A 23,900-nucleotide genomic window follows, 5' to 3' on the forward strand; every position below is an offset into this window, starting at 1 on the left:
TAGATTTCTATGCCCCATTCCCTATATATCTTATTTCCCAGTTGCATGCAAAAACAACTTTTTTTTGAGCATCTACTTTTAAAACTTTGAGTTCCAAATTCTCTCCCCTCTTCCCTTCCCACCTACCCTCCCTAAGAAGACAAGCAATTCAACATAGGCCACACATGTATCATTATGCAAAACACTTCCACAATAATCATGTTGTGAAAGACTAACTATATTTCCTTCCATCCTATCCTGTCCCCCTTTATTCAGTTTTCTCCCTTGACCCTGTCCCCCTTCAAAAGTGTTTGCTTTCGATTACCTCCTCCCCCTATCTGCCCTCCCTTCTATCATCCCCCCTTTTTTATCCCCTTCCTCCTTCTTTCCTGTGGGGTAAGATACCCAATTGAGTGTGTATGTTATTCCCTCCTCAGGTCAAATCCAATGAGAGCAAGATTCACTCCTTCCCTCTCAACTTGCCCCCTCTTCCCTGCCAACAGAACTGCTTTTTCTTGCCACTTTTATGTGAGATAATTGACCCCATTCTATCTCTCCCTTTCTCCCTCTCTCAATATATTCCTCTCTCACCCCTTAATTTTTTTTTAGATATCATCTCTTCATATTCAATTCATGCTGTGCCTTCCGTCTATATACATGTATATTCCCTTCAACTACCCTAATACTGAGAAAGGTCTCATGAATTATAAACATCTTCTTTCCATGTAGAAATGTAAACAAAACAGTTCAACTTTAGTAAGTCCCTTATGATTTCTCTTTCTTGTTTACCTTTTCATGCTTTTCTTGATTCTTGTATTTGAAAGTCAAATTTTCTATTCAGCTCTGGTCTTTTCATTGAGAAAGTTTGAAAGTCCTCTATTTTATTGAAAATCCATATTTTGCCTTGGGACACTATACTCAGTTTTGCTGGGTAGGAGATTCTTGGTTTTAATCCTGGCTCCTTTGACCTCCAGAATATCATATTCCAAGCCCTTTGATCCCTTAATGTAGAAACTAACAAATCCTTTTATTAAGGGGATTTGTTCTGTGAAGTTTAGATTCTGTCAAAGGGCTGTACCTGAGGACTTAGAAAACCACATGTGGCCTTGAGGCCACAAGTTCCTCACCCCTGATCTAAAGTATGGATCTAAACATCTAAAATATACCTTCTACATATTTTACATACTTAGGATCATAGATGTAAAGCTAAAAGGGATCTTAGATACCACTGAGTCCAAACCTCTCATTTTACCAATGAGGAAACTGAGGCCCAGGTTAAATGGCTTTCCCAAGGTCACACAGCTAGTAACTGTCTGAGACAGGATTCAAACCAACGTCTTCCTATCTCCAAGTCTAGTGCTCCAACCACTACTCCATACTTTCTACAGTATTTATCAGTAGTAGGAGTACCTGCAATGATGAAACCATAGATTCTTACAGTAGTAAATGGAGTTAGTAATTTAAGTTAATTTTTAAGTAGCAAATTTAAGAAACAATTTAAGTAGTAAATTAATTAGTAAGTCAATTAATCAAGAGTGACCTTGGACAATTTATTCAATCACTCTTGGCCTAAATTTCCTCATCTGCCAAATGGAGATAATTCCTGTGCTACTCTGCCTCCCACATAGGGCTGTTGAGAGCTCAAAGAAGATGTTATACATGAAATACTCGACAGAGCACAAATATAAGTTATACAAATCACTATGTTATTATTAATAATAAAAAATGATTACAGAATTATCCAGGTAATTTATTGTTGGTGGCCTATTTTAAAAAACAGAGAACTATACCGATAAAAAAAAGTAGCTCATCAAATGTTGCCCACATCCAGAGAAAGAATTAATGAAGTCTGAATGCAGATCGAAGCACACTATTTTCACTCTGGGTTTTTTTTCCTGCTTTTTCCCTTTTGTTCTGGTTCTTCTTTCACAACATGACTAATGTGGAAATATGTTTAACATGACTGTACATGTATAATCTATATCAGACTGCTTGCTTGGGAGGGGGAGAGGAAAGGAAGGGAGGGAGAAAATTTGGAACTCAAAATCTTATGAATGTTGAAATTTATCTTTACATGTAATTAGAAAACAATGCTATTTACAAAAAAAACAGTGTGTCTTGCACCTTCTCAAAAAAAAGTAGTTTATCAAGATCTGCACTACATGCAAACTAAAGACGTTTTCTCTAATTGAAGTGAGAGACATAAAGACTACCAGCTACTAGTCACATCCCCTAGGAGAGTCTGGGATACAAGAGCAAAAGGTGGAAATGGGTTTGGCAAGAGGGAAGAAAAGTTTTGCAAGGTAGAGACTGGAGTAAATGGTAGCAGCTCTCTTCATCTCTCTCATCTGAACTCTCAAAGCAACTTGCTTATGCTTTTATATTACATTCTCCTATGTATTATAGTTATTTGTTGTTTTATCTTACCGCTCTACTAGACTAGAAATCCATTAGCTCCCATTTCTATAATACTTGCCAACTTACAAAATGTTTTTCTCACAACTCTGTGTAGTACTGAGTATTCCACCTGCTAGATTCTCTACTCCATAATCACATTTTTTCAGTCTTCTTCCCTATAGAGCCTAGAGCAGTACCTTGTAGGTGCTTAATAAATATGTGTTAAATTGATAGATATAAATAAATAATTTCAAATAATAAAAATTATATTTGATTATAGATTCTACCTGGCATTTCCTAGATCCAGCATCTCGTAGTTTATATGAATCTTCAATGATAAAAAGAAGGCAGGATGGGAAAAAATGAGTCATCATTTACAAATATCTGAGCCTTTAATGTCAGTCTTAGACACTGATGCAATTGGCAGTACTTTCCAGAATCTCAACAAGCAAGATAAAGAAGAACTGGGGTGATAATTACCCTTCGAGCTGCAAGACTCCCTGCCAGCTCACTGACTCTTGATTTTCTTTGATTTGCCAGCTCTTTGACGGAATTAACTCCATCAGAAAACATGCTTATTAATAGCTGAAGTGGGACCATGATGTCTAACTCTGATAATACCTGAAGAAAGACAAACATATATACATATCAAAAAGAGAAAAAATATAGACTTTCAAAACCTAAACAAAGACATATAACAATTTTTTAGAAAATTAACTATTTAACATGAGGTCATTTAGTCTTTTAGATCACTTGGATATCAGCAACAAGTAGTGAAGAAAGACACTAGATTTGGAGTTGGAAGGCCTAAGTTTTAGTCCTGTTGTGGCCACCTGTATGTCTTTGGATAAGTCACTACCTTTCTGGTCTTCCATTTCCTTGTCGGGAAATTGTAAGCTCCATTAGGTTAGGGGCTATGTCATTCATTTTAAATCCCTTTACATCCCCCACATTGTCTAACATAGGATGTTGTGCAAAGTAGTAGTCATTCAATAAGTGCTGGTTGAAGGAACATGTGTGTAAAAAACAAGAGATTGAATTAGAGGATCTCTTTGGCTTCTCCTCACTCTTAAAATTCTCTGTCCTACTACGCTATGTTATTAAGTCCATTACAGCTCTAAGACTCTACGTGCCAAGGTTCATTCTAACGTTAACATTCCACGTTCTCATTTCCCTTTGAGCTCTTGCATTCTGTGTTCTAACGTTCCACACTCCATGATCTCTTCCACCTCAAACATGCTAATGCTGATTAGGATCTATCAGAAGTAATAACGAGTAATAGTGATAATAATAGCTAGCAGTCAGATAGGACTTTAAGGTTTGCAAAGTGATTTACAAATATTACCTCATTTTATCATCTCAACAACCCTGGGAAGTAGGTGCTATTATTATCCCCACTTTGCAGATCAGGAAACTGAAACAGAAAAGATTAAGTGGCTTGCACAAGATCACACAGCTATTAAATATATGAGGTCATACTGGAATTCATTTCTTCCTGGCTCCAGGTCCAGAGCTCTACCCACTGTGCCACCTAGCTGCCATGTTTTGTTTCCTTTCCTGTCCCCAAACAAATGCATTTCTCTTATTCTAAAAAGATAGGGAACAATAAAAGTTTATGCCATTTCACTACAAACAGTAACTAAGCTACTACTTCTAGAAATTAATTAGGAAAGATCAATTTCCTGATCCTGAAATGTAAAGCAAATTCACCAAAGTTTCATTTGTGAAAAAAACAAAAAACAAACAAAAACAAATAATAAGTCTCAATAAGATGTATTCTGTCTGCCTGGTACAGTCTTCATTCTACCACCACTGCCATCTTCAGGTCTGCCTTTCCAATTTCTACCCATCCTTCAGGGACTAGATTAGAAGCTCTCCTCCACAAATCCTTCCTTTATGCTCTCATAGATCAAAGCGATCTCTCTCATAGCAGCTCTCTAATAGCACTTGTTATCTTTTCTTATGCACTCATCACCCTCTGCTTTGTCCTAGGGTTATCTGTTTCTAAGTTATCTTCTTTCCTACTAGAACCAAAGCTCCAAGAAGGCAGTGAATATTTGTTATCTAAACTTTGTGTCTCCCCTATGAAGAAGAAAAAAAGAAACTACAATGATTTTGCAAAATTTTGAAGGACTAATTTCTCAGCCACCTAGTATCCAAATACTAGAAAGTATCCAACCTCTATTAAAGGAGAAATAAAATGTTAACAAACTAAATAAGGATAAAGTAAAGTAGGTGGTCTTATCCACTGTTATAGCAACTACTTGCTGTCCTTGGATAAGAGATACTGAAGTTTAGTCTAAAACAGCTTCTTTCACAGTTGTGAAAGTATATAGTCTTCCCCTTTTGTCTCTTGCCCTTGAGCGGAGAATGTTTTCTTATTCCAATAACAAATCCTACCAGTCACATTCCAAATATTCCCCTTTTCTTCCTTGAATGTTCCACTTCTTTCTCTACCCCTCTCCCATAAAATGCATCATTTATCTAGCCTAAGTTGCTGAAGAATGCTGCTGATCGGGCCTGAAATGTCATAAATACCAAGTCTATACTCTAGAAAGGTGAATCTGCTATCAGCAAGAGCTGCAAGTGTTTCCAGAGAGTTTCTTCTTCCTTTTATTAACTTCCTTAGCAAGCTAATAAATCTCTCTGCTTTCAATTTGGCCTCCTATCTTTGACTCATAGTCATTAGATCCCTGCTGACCAATAGGCCTCTACAAAGAGGTCAAGAGAGAATTCTCCTACCATCCAATACTGCCTTCGAACGCAGTAGGTGTTTAATAGCTGTTTGTTAAATGAATTAATGTTTTCAGGTGTCTAAAGCAATTATCAAGGAAGGTTGGGTACTAGAGTTATCAGAATTTGTATCATCCCCCTCATAGAGCCTCTACTTCAAGAAGAGGAGGACTACATCTTATCTAAATTTTGTGTCTCCTCTAGTACCCACAATGTCCTACACAAAATTAGTGCTTAATAAATATTTTTATATTACGTGAGTGAATGAATGAGCTGAATAATTTAGATTCTGAGTACCTGAGCCCAAATTTTGGAAAGGGTCCAAGTTTATCCTTTTTCTAATATTATATAAATAGTTCTCCCATTGAGTACATGCAGATGAAGCTGATGCAGTGAGAAGAATAAGAAAATGGTCTTGCACTTATGCAAGGTGCAGAAATACCACCATCTGGATGATATTTACACTATTGGTCATTTAACCACAAAGGGTCTCCCTATCCCAGGTTATAGTTCCTTTCTCCATGATCAACCAGCATCACTGACTTACATGAAGCCATAGTAGAGCTTGCTCCTGCACAGAAGAGGGATATCCTGTGAACCGGCAACTGATAAATCCAAACATCTCTTCCATTGAGAAAGGGAGAGGGCAAAGCTCAATGTCAAACATTTTGCTACAAAAGAAAAGAATGGAAGTCAATTAATATCAAGAATGTATTTCCAGATGCATTTCGAGCTATCCTATGCTTTGTGGGGTCAAACCAGATACCCCTCCTACTCTCACTCCTACTCTATCCTTCCACCAGTCTATGTTCTATATGACTCGACCATGTCATCACTCAGATACAAAAACATTAACAATTGTACAAAGGCAGCCTGGAATAATGTGATGGATATATAGCTGGAAACACCTAGATTCAAATTCCAACCTGCCACTTAGCTGAAACAAGTCATGACCTCTCTAAGCCTCAGTTCCCTCATCTGTATAATGAATATAATGATGTTCATGGTACCAGCCTCATGGGATTATCATGAGATTAAAATTAGATAATGTGCATAAAATACTTTGAAATGTTTAAAACACTATATAAATGTCAGATATCATTTCTATACAAGGACTTAAGAGATCTGAGACCTGGTCTTGGTCTCAAAAATTACTAGATACATCACTTCAGCTATCTGGGCTCAGTTTCATCATTTGTAAAATTAGGTAGCTGCACGAGATGAATTCCAAGATTCCTTCTAGCTCTAACCCAGATTCAAGTTCTCACAGCCTCTCACTTGGACTATTACAGTACACGCCTAATTGGATTCCCTTTTTCTGGCATCCCCTTTTCCAATATATCTTCCATCACATGCCAAGATAATCTTCATAAGGCATAGATCTGATCATGTTTCTTCCCTGCTGGAAAGCCCTCCATGACTCCCTATTTCAAGATAAATTACAAACTTCTAAATCTGACATTTAAGACCTTCTATAATATGGCTCTCACCTATCTCTACAGATTTTTTTCGTTCTATTCCCCTTCACATTCAGTCAAACCGTTACCCAAACTCTATACTCCGTTGCCTGACTCCATGCAAACACATTTGTTATCTCAAGTGTACTCTTTTATTATGTCCACCTTTCAAAATCCTTATCATCTTTCAGGGCTCAACTCAAGTGCCATATCCTCCCTGAAGCTTTCCCTCATCCTCCCCTCTTGCTAGTGCTCTCTCCTTCTTCAAACTACCTTGCATTATACTTACTTATTTACATGTTGTATCTCTCAATAGACTATAAGCTCCTTGATGATAAGGATTATTTCATTTTTGTCTTTTTATCAACAGGTCTTAGCATGGTTCTTACATATAACAAGAGCTTAATAAATATTTATCAAATTGAATTTGCATTCTTATAGTATGTTCTAATACTCTTTGTTCTGACATTCTGTGTGCTAAGTTCCCTTTCAGTACTAGCATTTTATGACTCTATTTACAATTGATATATTTAGAATGACTCATTATATGAAATGAATCATTAACAAATATATTAATAACATATTAGTGCTTCTTCCCATTCTTATTAAAGGCTAACAGAAAGGATTTAATATCTAATAAATTAAGATTGAAGCTACCTTTCAGCATTTAACTTTTTTCACATTGCTCCTATCTCATCCTGTAAAATTGTAATTATGCTTAAAAGACAGTGAATATAATGGAGGATTTATTCATCACTTAACATGAACAAAGCCTCTTCTGAACAATGATCTAATCACCAGATGTGATTCCTTAACTAACATTTATTCCTGGTACTGAAAATTTCTCCATTAAGTTCCAGATTTAGCTAACACATTTCTTGACACTTTTACCTACCTTAATACTTCCCTGAATTCTTTTAGCTGGTTATCTGGGACTTCTGTTCTGATGGCTTCTAGCCACTCTGGCATGATGCATTCCCACACAGGCTGACTGATCACATTGTAGGGAATCAGGCAAAGAATACGGTTGAGACCTTCCTTTAGCTGGGTCACTGTGCTGCAGGACTTGTCCCAGTACCCACCAACCTAAGAGGATTTCCAATGCCAAAGGAAGAAAGAACATAGCATACTTATGACCATCATCTACAAGCATTTCCCATAAGAAGCTGTGTGCACTTCCAGGACCAACATCTAGATATGTTCAAGGCCTAAGCCAAAAAAACCCAAATAATTTTAGCACCTCCTCTGGGATACATTCACACTTCTGGGTTGGGTTCCAAGTATGCAGCTACTAACCCCATAAAGTTATAGGGCAGTCTATGCATCTAAGCCTCTAATATCATAGTTAATAAGTCACCACTTGTGCATTTCCCCTTTATATTTGGCCAAGAGACACAGTAAGCCCCTAGCAATGTCAGAGACTAAGATGGCATACTAAAAACTATATATCAAACACTACTCCCATAAATTTAGGGCACACTTTCCCATAAACACACACAGCATATATGGGAAAAGTGGCACAAACATGGAGTGCAACGGCAGTTAGGCACATGTATAATGGACACATGAAGTCAAGGGATCCCCAACTCTAGAATTATAGGGCCTCGATGTCCTTTCAGAGTCCTCACAGTGCTTCCCCTTCAGATATGATGTCTCTGCTGGCCTCCCAGGGTCTGTTCCTCTAACGAGTGAGCCTATTGATTGCTACAGCTAGCTCTCTTCTCTGCTGCCAGGGTTCACATTCCTTGAAGTGACTAAATACCTCTCTGTATCAATGTCTGTTGGTCTAAACTAGGCCTCAAACTCTCTCTTAAAGTGACTCTACAATTGTTGGATGGGGTGTTTTCTCTGAGTGAGTAGCTATGCTGCTAAACTCCATGGTTGATAGCACAGAGGTGGGTGAAAGGAAAGGAAAGAAAATGTCCTTCTCTCTGACAAGAGATAAAGAGCTGAAACTTCCTTCCCAACTACTGGCTCCTCTAAGTGACAAGATAAGTCTTTTAATCTTACAATTCACCCAAGGGATTTGTTCACAGCTCATACTATTTAATGGCATTGTCATCAGGATCTTCTCATTTTTACAGTTAGCTCAATATCTCCTTGTTGGCTCCTTTTCAGAATCCACTCCCTTACACTGTCACTCTAGTTAAATATTTTCTGTTCCCAAAAAAGCAACTGTACATTTTGGCAAAGAGCATGGGGCACAGTTCACAATCCAGAATTTAGCGTTCTTCCACATGGATATATGCCTACCATAGCATTTGACTTAAAGATAGATTATACTCATTTCCAAATTAATAATTACTTAATTTTAACAAGCAAACACCATTTTACAAATTTGTCATAAGTTACCACATCTTGGTGCTTGCAAAGGCACCCAGATCAAAGACAATAAAGAAAAAGAAAGTCTGTCTTCTTCCTCAGAGGGAAGCCGGGTTCACAGAGAACTTGAAAAACATGTAGGCCCCTGGTCTACTGGCAGTAAACTTTCACACAAGAAATCATGCTGCTTTGTCTTTGTTCTTATATAATAACACAGAGTCCCTAAGCAGGAGGGGACGGGGGAAACTTGTCCTCCCCCTCTCCCACTAAAGGGCCCCTTTGCTCTGGACTCACATATGCACACCAATTCAGTCCTAGGAGATGAAACTTCCCCTGGGTCCCTGCAATACACAGGACACCCCCAATATCTTCAAAGACTCCTGCAATACATCAGAAATCCAACTAGAAATATGAACTCACCCCTCACTAGGACAAAAATTAAGGAAAACAAACTCAGAAAAGACCCCTCACAAAAAGGGATTAAAAACTTAGAACTGATTACCCAGGAATTTAATTTTCGTTAAAAACTAACATTTCATAGTATTTTAACATTTACAAAGCATTTTACATATATCATCTCATTTTACCCTCACAACAACCTTGGGAGGTAGGGGCTATCATTATACCCATTTTACAAATGAAGAAACTGAAGCAGTCAGATGTTAAGTGACTTTCCCAGGGTTGTGTAGCTAATAAATATCTGAAACAGGATTTGAACTCAGGTTTTCCTAACTCTAAGTTCAGAGGTCTAGCCACTGTGCCGCCTAGCAACAGTAGCAACCTAAGGCAACCAGTGAAAATCTAGTCAAAAGTTTGTTTTGTTTTGTCTTAAATAAACATTGATTAGTTTGCAAAGTGTTCTCTAAGGAAATTGCTAGTCACCTGTATTCTGGGTAATGTCACATCCACATAGTGGCACATAGTATTTATATTAGTTGCCATACTCATGGTACTGCACAGTAATGCCAGTGCATACACATTAAGTCATTGAGAAGTTACCTCAAAATAACAGGTCTGATATGTAAAGAAAACGCACCAAAAAATAAAAAGGTAAGAAGAAAATTTGCTCATTTTTCTCTAGTCCATCACAACAGTACTATGGCAATCAAGGAGTCTCAGGTGGAGAACCCATCATTCAGTCCCTGCCAATGTATAGAAGACCTAAATATTTCCCTAGTGAAGCCTAATATAGCACCCCTACTGGGTTACTCTCCCAATTAGCACACCGGTAGGATGAGTCCCCTGAGTGTGACTGCTACCTTGGGATACAAGGGTACAATGTGGGTCTAGGCCCTTAACAATATAGCTTATGAGCTCCCACCAGTATGCTTTTCCTTAACAATCAGTCACTAGACACAATTAGCTCTTAGTGAAAGCATTAACTAAGATGTTATAGTAATTACAGGAGCTATAAAACATCTCCCCCATAAACCTGTAGCACACTCTTCTACAAAGAGAAGAATGGGCGCAAATTTAGAGTAGTATCATACTTGGAGGCACACATATAAGGGAATATACGTAGCAAAGGCAACTCCCAGCTCCAAAACTATAGGACCCTGATGTCCTTTCTCTCTTCCTGAAGTTCTCATAAAGCTTCCCCTTTGAACACAGTGTCTCTGCTGGTTCAAATGCTCATCTGAGCTCCCAGGAACTCCTCTTCTATGTAGCTCAGCTCTCAATTGCCTCTCTCTTGAATCCATAGATTGTCTCTCTTCTCTGCTCCCAAAGTTGCTTCTGTCCTTAAGTGAATACTCTATATCTGTTTCTATCTGAAGTGTGTCTGCTCCATCAACTGGGCTTAAAACTCTCTCAAACTGACTCTCCAAATGCCAGAAGAGATATCTTCTCTGGACAAGTAGTTCTGCTGCTAGATGTCATAGTGAATGGCCAGAGGGAGGAGGAGGAAGACAGAATGCTTTAGTTTAAAATTAATAAATGATTGTCTAGCCAATAGAACTAATTAACCATTTTGATATGGCTAAGAATGTAAATGTTAAGTAAATATTTGTTGTGTGTAGCAGGAAGAAAAATTACGAATTTTTTTAAGATTCACTTTTAACTCTAGAAACTAGACTTAGAAGTGACTATTTAGTGTCATGCAGGCTGAATCCCTGTACTACTCTCCCCTCCAAAAAGAGCCAAAGAGTAGAGTGCTCCTGTCTAAAATGCCTGACTTGATCTCCTCTTTTAAGTCACATGAGTATGTTCCCAGTTAGTATTTGTGATGACTTTGCTCCCTTCCGACTCAAAGAGACTTGTTCACACCTAACCTTGCCTTTTTAATGGCCCCTTTTTGGAATAAGTTCCCAGGCTCTCAGGGACCAGCTGCATTACAAAGGAAAGGTTAGTAAGTATTAGCCAAATTCAAGGTCTAGTTAAGTTGTAAAAAGGAAAATGAAACTTACATTGATAGTTATGTCAACAGGCAAAAGCATAAAACATCTGAGAGTCTTAATAATACCTCATACTCTTTAGCTTATTTAGGTTTGCAAAGCATTTTCCTCACAAAAGCACTATGAATTAAGAAACATAAAGATTATTTCCCTCAATTTACACCTGAGAAAATTGATTCTCATAGAAGTTAAGTGGCTTGCCAAAGGTCAGACAACGAGTAGTATGATAACAATACAACAAACAATTGAAGCATCTACCACATGGCAAGGCACTGTATTGGACAATGGGAACACTAAGAAAAAAAACAATCCTTGCCCTCAAGGCTTGATTGGTTGTTGTCCTTCCTGCTGAAGAGGACCAAAATGACATCCTATGTCATGGTCAAGTGTCTGACGGTGGCTGATCAGACCAATAGGTCAAAAGGCTCTGCCACAGGACAGGCCCAAATAGTCCATATGAACATTTGGAGTGATGTTTCTAAACTTGCATATTTCAAGTTTCTTTTGAGCTATTGCTCTTCCACTTTGCTCATAGAGCACAGTACCTTCTTTGATGTAGGCACACCATGCTGAGCAGTCCTATGCCAATGTCTCCCATGTCTCATATTCAATTCCAAGGTTCTTCAGAAGGGCCCTGAGAAGTCCTTGTATCACTTCTTCTGACTTCCATGTAAGCACTTACCTTGTGTGGGTCTTTAGGGCAGATTCACATTTGGCATTTAAAGAATGTGACCAGTGCATTGGAGCTGTGCTCTCTGCAGGAGAGTTTGAATGTTTGGCAGTTCAGCTTGAGAAAGGACCTCAGTGTCCAATACCTTATTTTGCCAGGTGATCTTCAGAATCTTCCTCAGACAATTCAAATGGAATGGAGGGATTCAGTTTCCTGGCATGGCACTAGTCCAGGTTTCACAGGCATACAACAATGAGGTCAGCACAACAGCTCTATAGACCTTCAGTTTGGTAGGTAGCCTATTACCTCTTCTCTCCCACACTTTCCTTTGGAGCTTCCCAAACAATAAGCTAGCTCTGGCAATGCATGGCTCAACCTCATCATCTATGTGTACATTCCTGGAAAGTATACTGCCAAGGGAAGTGAGCTTATCTAGAATATTCAAAATTTCTCCATTTGTGTAACTGATGGCTCCATGTATGGATGGTGTGGGGCTGGATGGTGGAGAACCTCTGTTTTCTTGGTGTTATCAAGCCAAAATTAGCATAAGCAGCAGAGAATCAGTTCATTCTCTGTTGCATCTCAGCCTCAGAGGTTGCACTGAGGGCACAATCACCTGTAAACAAAAAGCCATGCACCAACTCTCCCTCCACTTTAGTCTTGGCTTGTAGCCTTTTCAAGTTAAATAATTTACTATCAGTATGGTAGCTGACCTTGACGCCATTTTCATCACAACATTGCTGAAAACATCATGCTAAAAGCATAGGAGCAAGCACACAGCCCTGCTTCATTCCACTGGTGACTGAGAAAGAACAAGAGTATTGTCCATTACCCAGAACCCATGTAAGCATGACACCATGGAACTGTCATATAATACTGAAGAACTTCTCTGCCATGATCTTCCACAAGCCCTCATGACAGACAATATCAAAGGCCTTGGTCAGATTGATGAATGTTGTGTGCAGACCTCTGTTCTGCTCCTGGCATTTCTCCTGGAATTGTTGGGCATCAAATGTCAGATTGACCATTCTATGGCCTTTTCTGAAGCCACACTGGTTCTCGGGTACATGACCATCTTTCAGTTGAAGGATCAGCCTATTAAGGAGGACTCTGGCAAGAATTTTGCCAGCAATGACTAAAAGAGAGATCACTCTATGACTGTCGCAGAACAACCTATATCCTTTTTCTTTATAGAGATGGACAATAGAGGCATCCTTGAATTACTGAAGGATAACCTTCTCTTTCCATATAACCCAGATTTCAGTTAGCTTTTGTATGAGCAGTGGACCCCCCGCCTTGCAAAATTCAGCTGGAATAGCATCAGAACCAGACACCACACGAAAGGAGCCTAATGGTATCCACAACTTCTTCTTCAGTTGGAAGTTCAGCTAGAGAGGGAATGACTTGAGGTAGATGGTCAATGGCTTCAGCATTGGTTGATGATGATCTGTTGAGAACGCTATGGAAGTGTTTAGCCTCTCTCTCCAAGATCACGTCCTTATCACTACTCAGCACAACTCTATCAGCACTGAGGTGCTCCATAGTTCTTTGGCCCATAAATAGCCTTCAGGGCATCATAAAAGTCCTCTGGATTATTATGATCAGTGTAGAATTGATTTTCATTGCCTTCTTACTGAGCCAATGAACCTATATCTCTCTAAACTTCACTTGTACTTTATCTTTGATGAAGTTAAACATGGCCTTCTTAGAGACAAACTATCCTGTGGTAAACTCTGGGGAGTTCTTGTTTTTCATTTATCAACTTCTGAATTTCCTCATCATTTTCATCAAATCAGTCTTGATGTTTGCAAGTGTTCTGGCCCAGATGAGTAAGTGTGATGTTGTACACCAAATCTCTGAAAGCTGCCCACTCCTTTTCTGCTCCACTGTTGCCAATCATGTGTTGGCTCAGCTTTCCCTCCAAGTTAGCAACAAACTATTCACACATGGTGAAGCACTCTAATCCATTGACATTAAGTCTTCTGGTAGTCATCTTGCCTAGGGGCTGCCACTTTTGTTGAATATGAATATTTAACTTGGAGAAGATAAGGCTATGATCAATCCAGTACTTGGTGTCACACATCACCTTTGTCACTTTCAAATACTGTCTGTCTCTTCGCCTTACAATAATATAGTCTACTAAAGGCCAATGTTTGCTGCAAAGGTACATCCACAAAGTTTTACTGTGTTTAAGTAAATAGAAGACAGTGTTGGTGATAAGAACGCCAAGAGACCCACAAGTCTTCAGTAGTAAGTGACGACTGCTATTGCTGTTTCTGACTCCATTCTTCCCAAGGACTCCCTGCCATGTCTGATAGTCTGTCCCTCTTCTGATATTAATGTCACCCAGAATCACAAGCTTGTCCTCCTTTGGCACATTGATGATGAGGGTCTCCAGATCTTCATAAAATTTTTATCTGACCTCATCAGAGTTTGTCATTGTGGGAGAATATGCATTGATGATCGTGGTGTGGCACTTTCCTGCAAACGGCAATTGCGTTGTCAAGAGCCTGTCATTCACTCCTTTGGGGAGGCATAAAAGACAGTTGACTAGATTAGTTTTGATTGCAAAACCTATGCCAGCTTCACAGTGCTCCCAAATCACTACAGCCACTCCAGAAAAACATGTATCTAGCTTCAGCTTTGGTAAGCTGGCCTTCATTTTCCAGCCTTGCTTCACTCAGGGCTACTATTTGGATGAGATACCTGCTGAGTTCTCTTGCAGCACGATCTACTTGTCTTTCAGGTCTACTGAATTTTGTGTTGACCATAAGCATTCACACATTCCATGTCAATGGTTAACGGAATCATCTTCACAAAAGATTTTGTAGGATCCCTGCTTGCCACAGTAAGCAAGCCAGGGTTAGGTTAGGCAAAGCGGACAATTTTTAGAGCATCTTCTATCTCCTTCCTCACACCAGAAGGTGAGTAGTGCAATCCTTCAAAGAGGCTGATTGGATAACCAAGGTCCACCAAATCCTACTATTGTTTCAGTCCAGTAAGAAGAGGACCCTATGGCCTGGGCTGCCTGTATGCAGGATTGTGATTACAGCTCCCAGAGTATCTGCACCTGCTGCTTCATCACTTGCCTGTCACCATAGGACTTTGAGGTAGGTAAAAATAGTAAAATAGTATGGGTGATATCTTTTGACTGCTGCATAAATTAGATTTAAATGAGACAGAGTTATGTGAAGTCATCGACCTCACTCTCTCTCTTCCAGAGTTACCAAAGTCCGGTGGCAAGACAAAAGTCAAGATGATTGGCAATAACTCAGGACACAGTGGATGATGTTGGTGTCTTCAATGTCTGACCAAGCTCCAAGCATTCCACAGCACCTGCTTCCACTGCCTCTATAGCCTGTTGGAACAGATTGTCCATATCCACCTATTCCACTGGGGAAGTTTTCACATACTTAAGGCAGACACTCCCCCAACTCACCGACAAATTTGAGGGCCCTCAGTTTCCTTCAACCTGGCTCAGTCTGTCTGCCAAATTGGTTTACTGGAGTGTGGCCCCTGCACATGCTATAGAGCTGAGTGACAGGCAGACACAAAAGTTGGAAAACAGCCCTGAAAACAGCTCAGCAGCCCTCAAGCCAGAGATATTAGTCTTCCTTGAACACACACACTCCCCTCAAGAGTTATATTCCTATTAAAGTGTAAGAGTCAGAAATTGAACCCAGATCCATTGCTCTTACAACTACACCATGCTGCCCACTGTTTCTTCTCTATTTTAATATAAAGCACAGGTGGTTTTTCCCTTTTGTTCTTATTCTTCTTTCACAACATGACTAATGTGGAAATATGTCTAATAGGATTGTACATATATAGTCTACATCAGATTGTACGCCATCTTGGGGAGGGGGCAGAAAGGGGAGGGAGGAAAAAATTTGAAACTCAAAATCTTATAAAAGCGAATGCCGAAAACTACTTTTACATGTAATTGGTAAAAATAAGATATTATTAAATGGGAAAAAATATAAAGTATAGACAATGTTCTCCTCTCTAGATCTCAGTTTCTATATCTGTCAAGTCAGGAGAGTGGACAAATTACCTTTACACTCCCTTTAATAGTTTCCAAGCCTACTTTCTAATTCAATAAATCAATAGATATTTATTAAGCACCTACTATGTGTTAGGCACTATGCTAAAAATTAGAATTTTCACATGAATACAAAAATATAATCCCCCAAAATTTTCTACATACCAAGAGAAATATACTATTATATTTTATAACCTATCGTCATATAAACATTCACTTACAAGCCTTCAGAAGAGAAATTTTATCAGCAATGTAGCTGAACATAGATAGATTTTAGATACTCTATTGAAGTTTTCTCTACTTGGAGCATGCAGTGAAACAGAATTGGTGTTTTCTATATGTTCTCCCACAAAAGTGGCAGGGCTATCAATAGAAAAAATGACTAAACAAACTGTGGTAGGTGAATGTAATGGAATACTATTGTACAAGGAATATGAAGAATTCAGAGAAGAAGGTGGAATGAAGTAAGTGAAACAAAACAATATACACAATGACTACAAAGCAAATGAAAAGAAAATAAAAAGAAGTAAGTATAATGAGCAAATTTATCCCAGAAGAAGAGATGAGAAAATACGTCTCCTTTCCTTTGCACAGGCAGGAGACTGGGTGTTGAATACTACTTATGGTATCAGGCTTAATTGACGTTTGTTAGTTTTGCTGAACTGCTTTTCTTCTTTTCCTTTTATTACCTGTTGCAAAGAATGACTTACAGGGTAGCAGGAAAAGAAGGATATTTAGAAATGAAGGCAATATAAAAACAAAAGATAACAATAAGGGATTTTTTTTTTTACAAAATTTTAAAATACAAGATTTTTTCTAGCACTAGCTTAAGTTTGGTTCAGTTCTGAGTACAAAAAATGGTACACGTAAATGTTGTACTTTTTAACTAAAGATTAGACTCTGCCTGGCAGAAGGAAAAATGAACTGGCAAACTATCAAATCAAGGTTCAGTTTATTCTTCTGTTGTTCTCTTGAGTAAGATTCTATGCTTTCATTATAAGCACCAGCACATGAAAGTATTGATTGACCCTCAGTACTTGATATGAATTAAAAGATTAAAAGGAAATATGAAATATTTAGCATTTACTTCTAGGACTTTGATGAAGGCTTAACAGTTTAATTTAAAATGAACAAATAATTAGTCTTTACACTGGAAGGAAACTGAGCTACTTTGACGTTGTTTAGATATTTTGGCTAAATATAATGAATGCTGCATACTTATTGCCTATGGCAGGAAGAAAAAATGGTGAATTCATTAAATTTAGGATTCATCTTTTTCTCTAAAAACTAGGTTATAAAATGATTATTTGGTATTAGGTAGACTAAATGCCTGGATTTTCAGTGAACTGATGGAAATCTGGGGCATTCTGCCAGCATGGTCACAGACCAGCAAAGCTAACAATAATGATCGTAGTGTTTTTCACACATTCCCCTGAGAACCTGGGATGAAACTATAGCCTAGGTTCTTTTTGGCCATGTACCCGCCTCCTGCTTATCTTTCTGAGACAGGACACACCAATCCTTCACTAGGGAAGCTTTCCAAAAGGAACAATAAATAAAAAGCATATGAGCATGGTTCATTTTTAAGAAACAATGCCAGACAAGACTAAGTACACACAGAGGAGGTCCAGATGAGAAGGGACATTGATTTGCAGGTACTGGGTAACTTAATCTTGAGATATATAAAAGAAGGAAAGATATGAAATATTTGGGTAAAAAAATCCCAGACCTAATTATTTATTATTATATTTGATCAAGATATGACAAGGAAACAGGCAAATGCCTGCAAGCAGTATTTTATAGCCATCTATATCTTTACAATTTTACAACTTACTAAAAAGTATATATCATTGTTGCTTTTCGTTTGACTACAAAAAAGTATCAGATGCTGAGGAGCAAGATACCATTTTAAAGGCTGTCCTTATCTTTCCCAACACATTAAGGATTTAGATGAGGCTTTTATGAAAAAGATAGCCCAGTAATACATAAGGCAGTTAGCTTTTATTATGGAACATTTTAACTCATACAAAGGAAAAATCAAAAGTTTGAAAGGAGACACCAAGAAACAAAGGCATAAGTGAAAAGGAACAAGGGAGGAGGGTTTCATGGCAAAGGATGCCAAAAGATGTCAGCTGCCAGAGAGGAAAGGCCATAACTAGAAATCAGTCACTAGGTGCTATTGTTATCCCTTGGGTACTATGGTCTTGAGACTAAGACCTGTAAAAGGGATAGGGGTCAGCAATAGTCGTTCAGAGGATCAGTACTCATCTTTGAAACAGGTTCCATGAAACTGATAGACCAGGCAAGGATTATAGGGAAAAAACAGGTTCCCTCTCAGATCTGTCTGAGCAGTTGGTTTTCTATCTCTGATGTCACAGGAATGAAGAAACTAGGATTCAGCTAATGAATCCCTGGATGTATAAGGATGAGGCACTGAAGTTTCCAAAATGGGATATGGAGGTTTCCAGAAAAGGACAGGATAGGAGTATTAGCAAGAAATAGGCAGAGGCAATGAACAGAGGCAGCCTACTTTATGAAACCTTAGAGAAGCAAAAATCAGTGAAGTTTTTTATTATTATCACAAAGACTCTCCTCTAAAATGTCTCTACTATGCATATTTCTACAAGATTATTTGAAAAATATAACAGAGATAATTTTGTTTAAGCCCTGAAACAGGGAGACATATGCTTGCCAAAAGTGTTTTCCACTTACATGGAGTATATCCAGTAAACAATCAAAATAGAAGAGGGATTCTCTATAGATGGTGGATCACTCTGAGTTTAGTGATTTTCCCAGGTTTTCTAGGTTGATTTACCCAAGTGGAGGGAAAAACTTCCAAAATGTGCTCAGGATCTTCGGGCCAGGAGAGTCTCTGAATCAAAAGTTACAATAGTTAATGCACTAAGTCTTGAAAACCAAATAGAAACCTACTCTTTCTGCTTCATATAGATGGGTTTGTATTCGTTTATATCTTTAAAGTACCATCTTTTACCCTACTTTAAAGCTTATGAACTGCCTCAAATACTTATAGACAAAGGTGAGATTATAAATATTTGAAACTTCAATAGATCTATGATCTCAAAGGCATAGGTATTTATCAGGATCTGACTGAAATGAAGGGTAGGAGAGGAGAGATTCTTGGCATATATGCTGAAATGTACCCAGTCATATGGGAGACCACAGGTTATAAACTTAGAGCTGACCAAATCATAGATCTAAAGATGGAAGGACCCTTGGGGATCATCTAGTCCAATGCTCTCATTTTGCAGGTGAGGAAACTGAGGCCCTAAGAGGTTAATTGACTTGCCCAAAGTCACTTTGGTAAGAAGTGCTTGCTATAGAGAGGATAAAAGGGATTGCACTAACTGAATCAGAAATCTGAAAATGTAGAGCAGATTGTGAACATTAAGAAACCCATCCCTTGACCAACAGAACTAGGGCAGAGGTCATCATAAAGGAGGTATTGTGGTGATAACAACAGTAAAAGATGCAAACAAGCTCAAGGAGCATTTATATTAAATAATAGTGAAAAACTATTTGATTCAGGAGCTTAAAAAAATCTCAAAAGACTAGATTAACTGAATTTAACAAGATAAAATAATTGAATTATTGACAACAAGTTTAATATGAGTCAACATTTTGACATGGCAGCCAAAAAAAACAAATGCAAACTTTGGTTACATTAGAAGAGGCATTGCATTCAAGAAGGAGAGGTGGTGGTTTCACTGTGCTCTGCCCTAGTTGGACCACATGTGGAGTAATGTGTTCAATGCTGGGTACCATATTTTAAGGCATATTTTAACAAACTGAAGGGAGTCCAGAGCAGCGCAACCAAAACAGTGAAGAACACAGAGAACATAACATATGAATATCATTTGAAAGAAATGGGGATATTTATTCTGGAGAAAGCTTAAAAAGAAATATGCAAATTATCTATAAGTCTTTGAAATATCAAATGGGAGAGGGATTTGACTTGTTCAGCTTGGCCTAAAAGTGCAGAACTAGAAGCAGTAGGCAGTTCTCCTGTACTCAGTAGTTTTGTCCCACCCTAGCCCACACCTCTCACCTAGATGACAATTGAGGTCCCTTTCATTTCTAAACTTTTCTGATTCTCTTCAGTTCTGGGAATCAGATTTTCGAAAGATCATGGACAAGCCCATCCAAAGGAGGGTAAACAGGATGGTAAGGGGCTAAAATCACATCACATAATAAATAAATTGTTGAAAATTGGTGATGTTTACCCTAGAGAAGAAAATATCCATGGAGAACATTACAGTTTTCAAGTATTCAGAGAGTTCTCATGTGGAAGAAGGATTAAATTTATGTTGTTTAGCCCCAAAGAGCAGAATAACAATCACTTGGTGGAAATTAGGGGAAGGCAGATTCTGAAAGAACTTTCTAACAGAACTGTTAAACAACAGAATAGCTTAATCTATAAGACAGTTAGCTCCCAATCACAGGAGGTCTTCAAATGGACACTGAACAACAAAAGGGTCAGAGATGCAATAGAGCATTGATACTTCAATTTGGACTCAATAACTTCTGAAGTCACTTGTAACTTTACAATTGATTTCTAGAAAAACCATTTATCTTTATTTCATGTATTTTAGCCAAATCCTGCTCCTGATAGTTGCCACCTCTCTAGTTTGGGCATAAATAGTATTATATAGAAAACTGTGGGCCTCCCTGAGGACCTATGCCCCTAAAGATGTATAAAATAAGTACCTATCTTTTTATGGTGAAGAGATACCCTGCTCTTCATTTGAAGGCTTACAGTTTGTAAGGTGAAATGGAAGACTCACAGAGAAATCCTACCAGCAAGCTTCAAGGAAGGAGAAATGTGATTAGTGTCTAACTACACCTTCTCCTTTACTCTTTGGGAATTAGTAATACCAGAATTTCAGATCCCTGCAGTTGCAAAGAGGAAGATGAGTTGGCATTGTCTGGTTTTGAATTACTTAAAATTCACATGCTTTCCCAAACCAACATTTGAAATCTCCATGGGATATGTGGATCTTGATCAGTTGATCCATTAAGATCAACCTGTTGGACACTTCTCCATTTTGAAGAATACATATCTCATCTTAGCGATACACCTACCCATGAGTCCATAGCTCAACAGCATCCAGAAAAAGCTTGAGTTTAAGTTCAAGAGAAAAAAAGTTTAAGTTTAAGAAAAGACATACCATACCTGACTGGCTTCAGCAGTTTTATGAATTCTCTTATATTCTCCCCTTCTCTCTCCCACAAAAATATGTTTTGAAGTAAAATCAGTGCACACCACTGCAAATATCATTACCAAACTCAAGGACAGAATAGCTGGGCAGTCAGAAAGACACGGGTTCAAATTCCACTTCCTACATTTAATACCTGCGTGGCATGAGGAAGTCACTTAAGTACTCTGAGTCTCTGGTTCCTCATTTGTAAAATGAGGTTAAAAATACCTATCGTGTCAACCTCACAAAACCAATGTGAAGCTGAGATGAAATACTACACTATAAAGTGCTTTGTAGACCTTTAAGCATTACATAAATATTAACTGCAATTATTTTTATTATTCTTCCCTGGCATAACACAATCAACGAGAGGTCCATCCGTGGAAACGATGAAAACGCTAATGCTTTGGTTTGGGTTCTTGTCTTTAACCATAGCCTCGTCTCACTCCCAGTGCCAGTTATGGGCCTCTCTTCTTACCCTGGCAAATTCCATCGGTTTGGGAAGCAGGCACATGACCATGACATCAAAGCGAACGTCACACACGGTCTTCAACCACTTGGTGACAAACTGAGGTTTCAGCTTCTCCACTAAGCTTCCAACTTCATCATCCATCATGTAAGCCGTGGAGTGGAACCACTGAAAGACCATGCTAACCAGCCTGGCTAAGCTTTCAGTGGGCGTATTCTCACTAGGGGTACAAAGACTCACCTGCAAAACATCAAACATGAACCCAAAGTCAGATACAATTAATCAACACATACTCATTATTACATTTAATTCAGCATGGGTGGGGGGGAACAGATATCTCTGATGATCCATTTAGAGTAGACAGTTCCACGGGACTAATAATAATAATAATAATAATAATTTGTGCTTATATAGTGCTTTAAGGTTAACAAAATACTAAGTTTGATTTGTCATTAAAAAAATTATTCTGTATTATACAAAGAGATTGTCAGAGCCCCAACCAACGCTCCTTCACTAATTCCCACCCTCACCCCAAGGACTTTGAGAAAGGTCGTACTCCTTCTAACCCTGATAGAGGCCCCCAGCCACAAGTTCTTCCCAAAGACTTCCCACATCCCACCCAGACCTCCTGGGGTGGCTAGGTCATTATAAAGTAGGGGTTTTAACCTTTTTTGTGTCATAAACTTCTTTGGCAAGCTAGTGAAGACCATAGCTCTCAGAATATTTTTAAATGCATAAAATAAAATACATAGGATTATAAATCAACTACTGAAATACAGTTATCAAAATATTTCCCTATCCAAGTTCATGAATACCCTGAAATTTATCTGCGGACCCCTTGGGGATTCGTGGACTCCAGGTTAAGAACCCCTGCTTTAAAGCCTGGTCAGATTGTCCACTTGTATAACAGGGCTTTTCCTTAAAGTCCTAATTTTCCTAGATTATTCATTTAAAAAGAGCACCTGACAGAATAGCACAGTCCTTGGAATAGAGTAATCACTTTTAATGATAGCTTGTTGACTAACTTACTAACCCTTCTAGAAATGCCCCCAGTCATTGCTTCTAAGACTTGCTGTTTTGGTGTGTAATTATCTTCCTTCAAGGCACTATGTCCATTCTCCAAATCCAGTCTATCAGGCTGCACTTGTGTAGATAGTCCTGGCCCACTTCCAACAGTACAAGGTATATACCAAACTGTAAAAGCCTACCTTCAACTTCATGGAAATCAAATTATTGGGACATATGCCATATTGGTTTGAATATGGCACTTTTTCTGTATAGGGTGTTCCAAAAGTCTGGACACATAGGCAAAAATGCATATTTTCAGGAAATAAAATGAATGAAATTTTCAACAACATTTTATTTAATTGGTATATTAACAAATAACATCTTCAATATGATTTCCTTCATTTGTGATGCAAAGGTTGATGCGCTTTGCAAGATTTATGTGAACTCGATGCAACAACTCCACATTTCCTATGTGTCCAGACTTTAGGGACATCCTGTAGATATAGTTTGTATAAAACCTTAAAGCAACCCATAATTGCTGTGATGTTTCATTGCATACCCAAATTCTTTTCCTTTTAAATATATTTAAGGGAGTGAGGATGGAGGGTGGGAGAGAACTGGGTGGGGGGTGGGAAGAGCAGACAGACTATATGTTTACCAACAAGATTTTCTCTCTTCAGGGCATCCAAAGGATATTCCCACAAAGTCAACGCTATTCTCGGCTAGCAAACCTCCTAACGGCCTAAGGATAGATATTGTCATTGATTGGTTCCTGCCACACTTTTCCACCCTCACTGCATCGCTAATCAGCCTTCTTCAGAAAAGCCACACCTTCTAATAGTCACCTAAGGTCCATCAGGCCTTTGATGGTCTAGAAAAATGCTTTTCTTTTTCCTTCCAACTTGGTCCCACTCAACCCTGCAGTGACACTTCACAATGAAGGTAGATGCTTCAAAAAATCATGATGGCAGTATTTGCCAAACCTCAGCACACCACATCTCCCACAAGCTCACCTATGCCCAGAGAACATATCATTAAAGATCATCATTTTAAACTTGACAGTATTCTCCACAGATGGGAAGGTAACCCAGCATAGTACCTATGCCGATGAAATTTGGAGCATCTCTAAACAGCTTGGTAGTTCAACCAGTGCCAGTGTTTTACATATAGGATAGGCTGATTTCCCTTTAAGGAGACATAGAGGTTACTCTCTG

General features: G+C 38.5%; 1 protein-coding gene across 1 annotated transcript in view; it reads right to left on the reverse strand.

Moving 5' to 3' along the window:
- The window catches only part of UNC79 (unc-79 homolog, NALCN channel complex subunit), a 291,664-nt gene that overhangs the window by 188,260 nt on the left and 79,504 nt on the right, over nt 1-23,900 (reverse strand). The window contains exons 13-16 of the mRNA XM_036735956.1: nt 21,688-21,918; nt 7,462-7,652; nt 5,657-5,780; nt 2,857-2,997 (exon numbers count right to left, since the gene is read on the reverse strand). Of these exons, the coding sequence (XP_036591851.1) occupies nt 2,857-2,997; nt 5,657-5,780; nt 7,462-7,652; nt 21,688-21,918 (687 nt within the window). The remainder of the gene's footprint in view (nt 1-2,856; nt 2,998-5,656; nt 5,781-7,461; nt 7,653-21,687; nt 21,919-23,900) is intronic.

Source organism: Trichosurus vulpecula, chromosome 8 (assembly GCF_011100635.1).
Source record: "Trichosurus vulpecula isolate mTriVul1 chromosome 8, mTriVul1.pri, whole genome shotgun sequence".
Classification (NCBI taxonomy): domain Eukaryota; kingdom Metazoa; phylum Chordata; class Mammalia; order Diprotodontia; family Phalangeridae; genus Trichosurus; species Trichosurus vulpecula.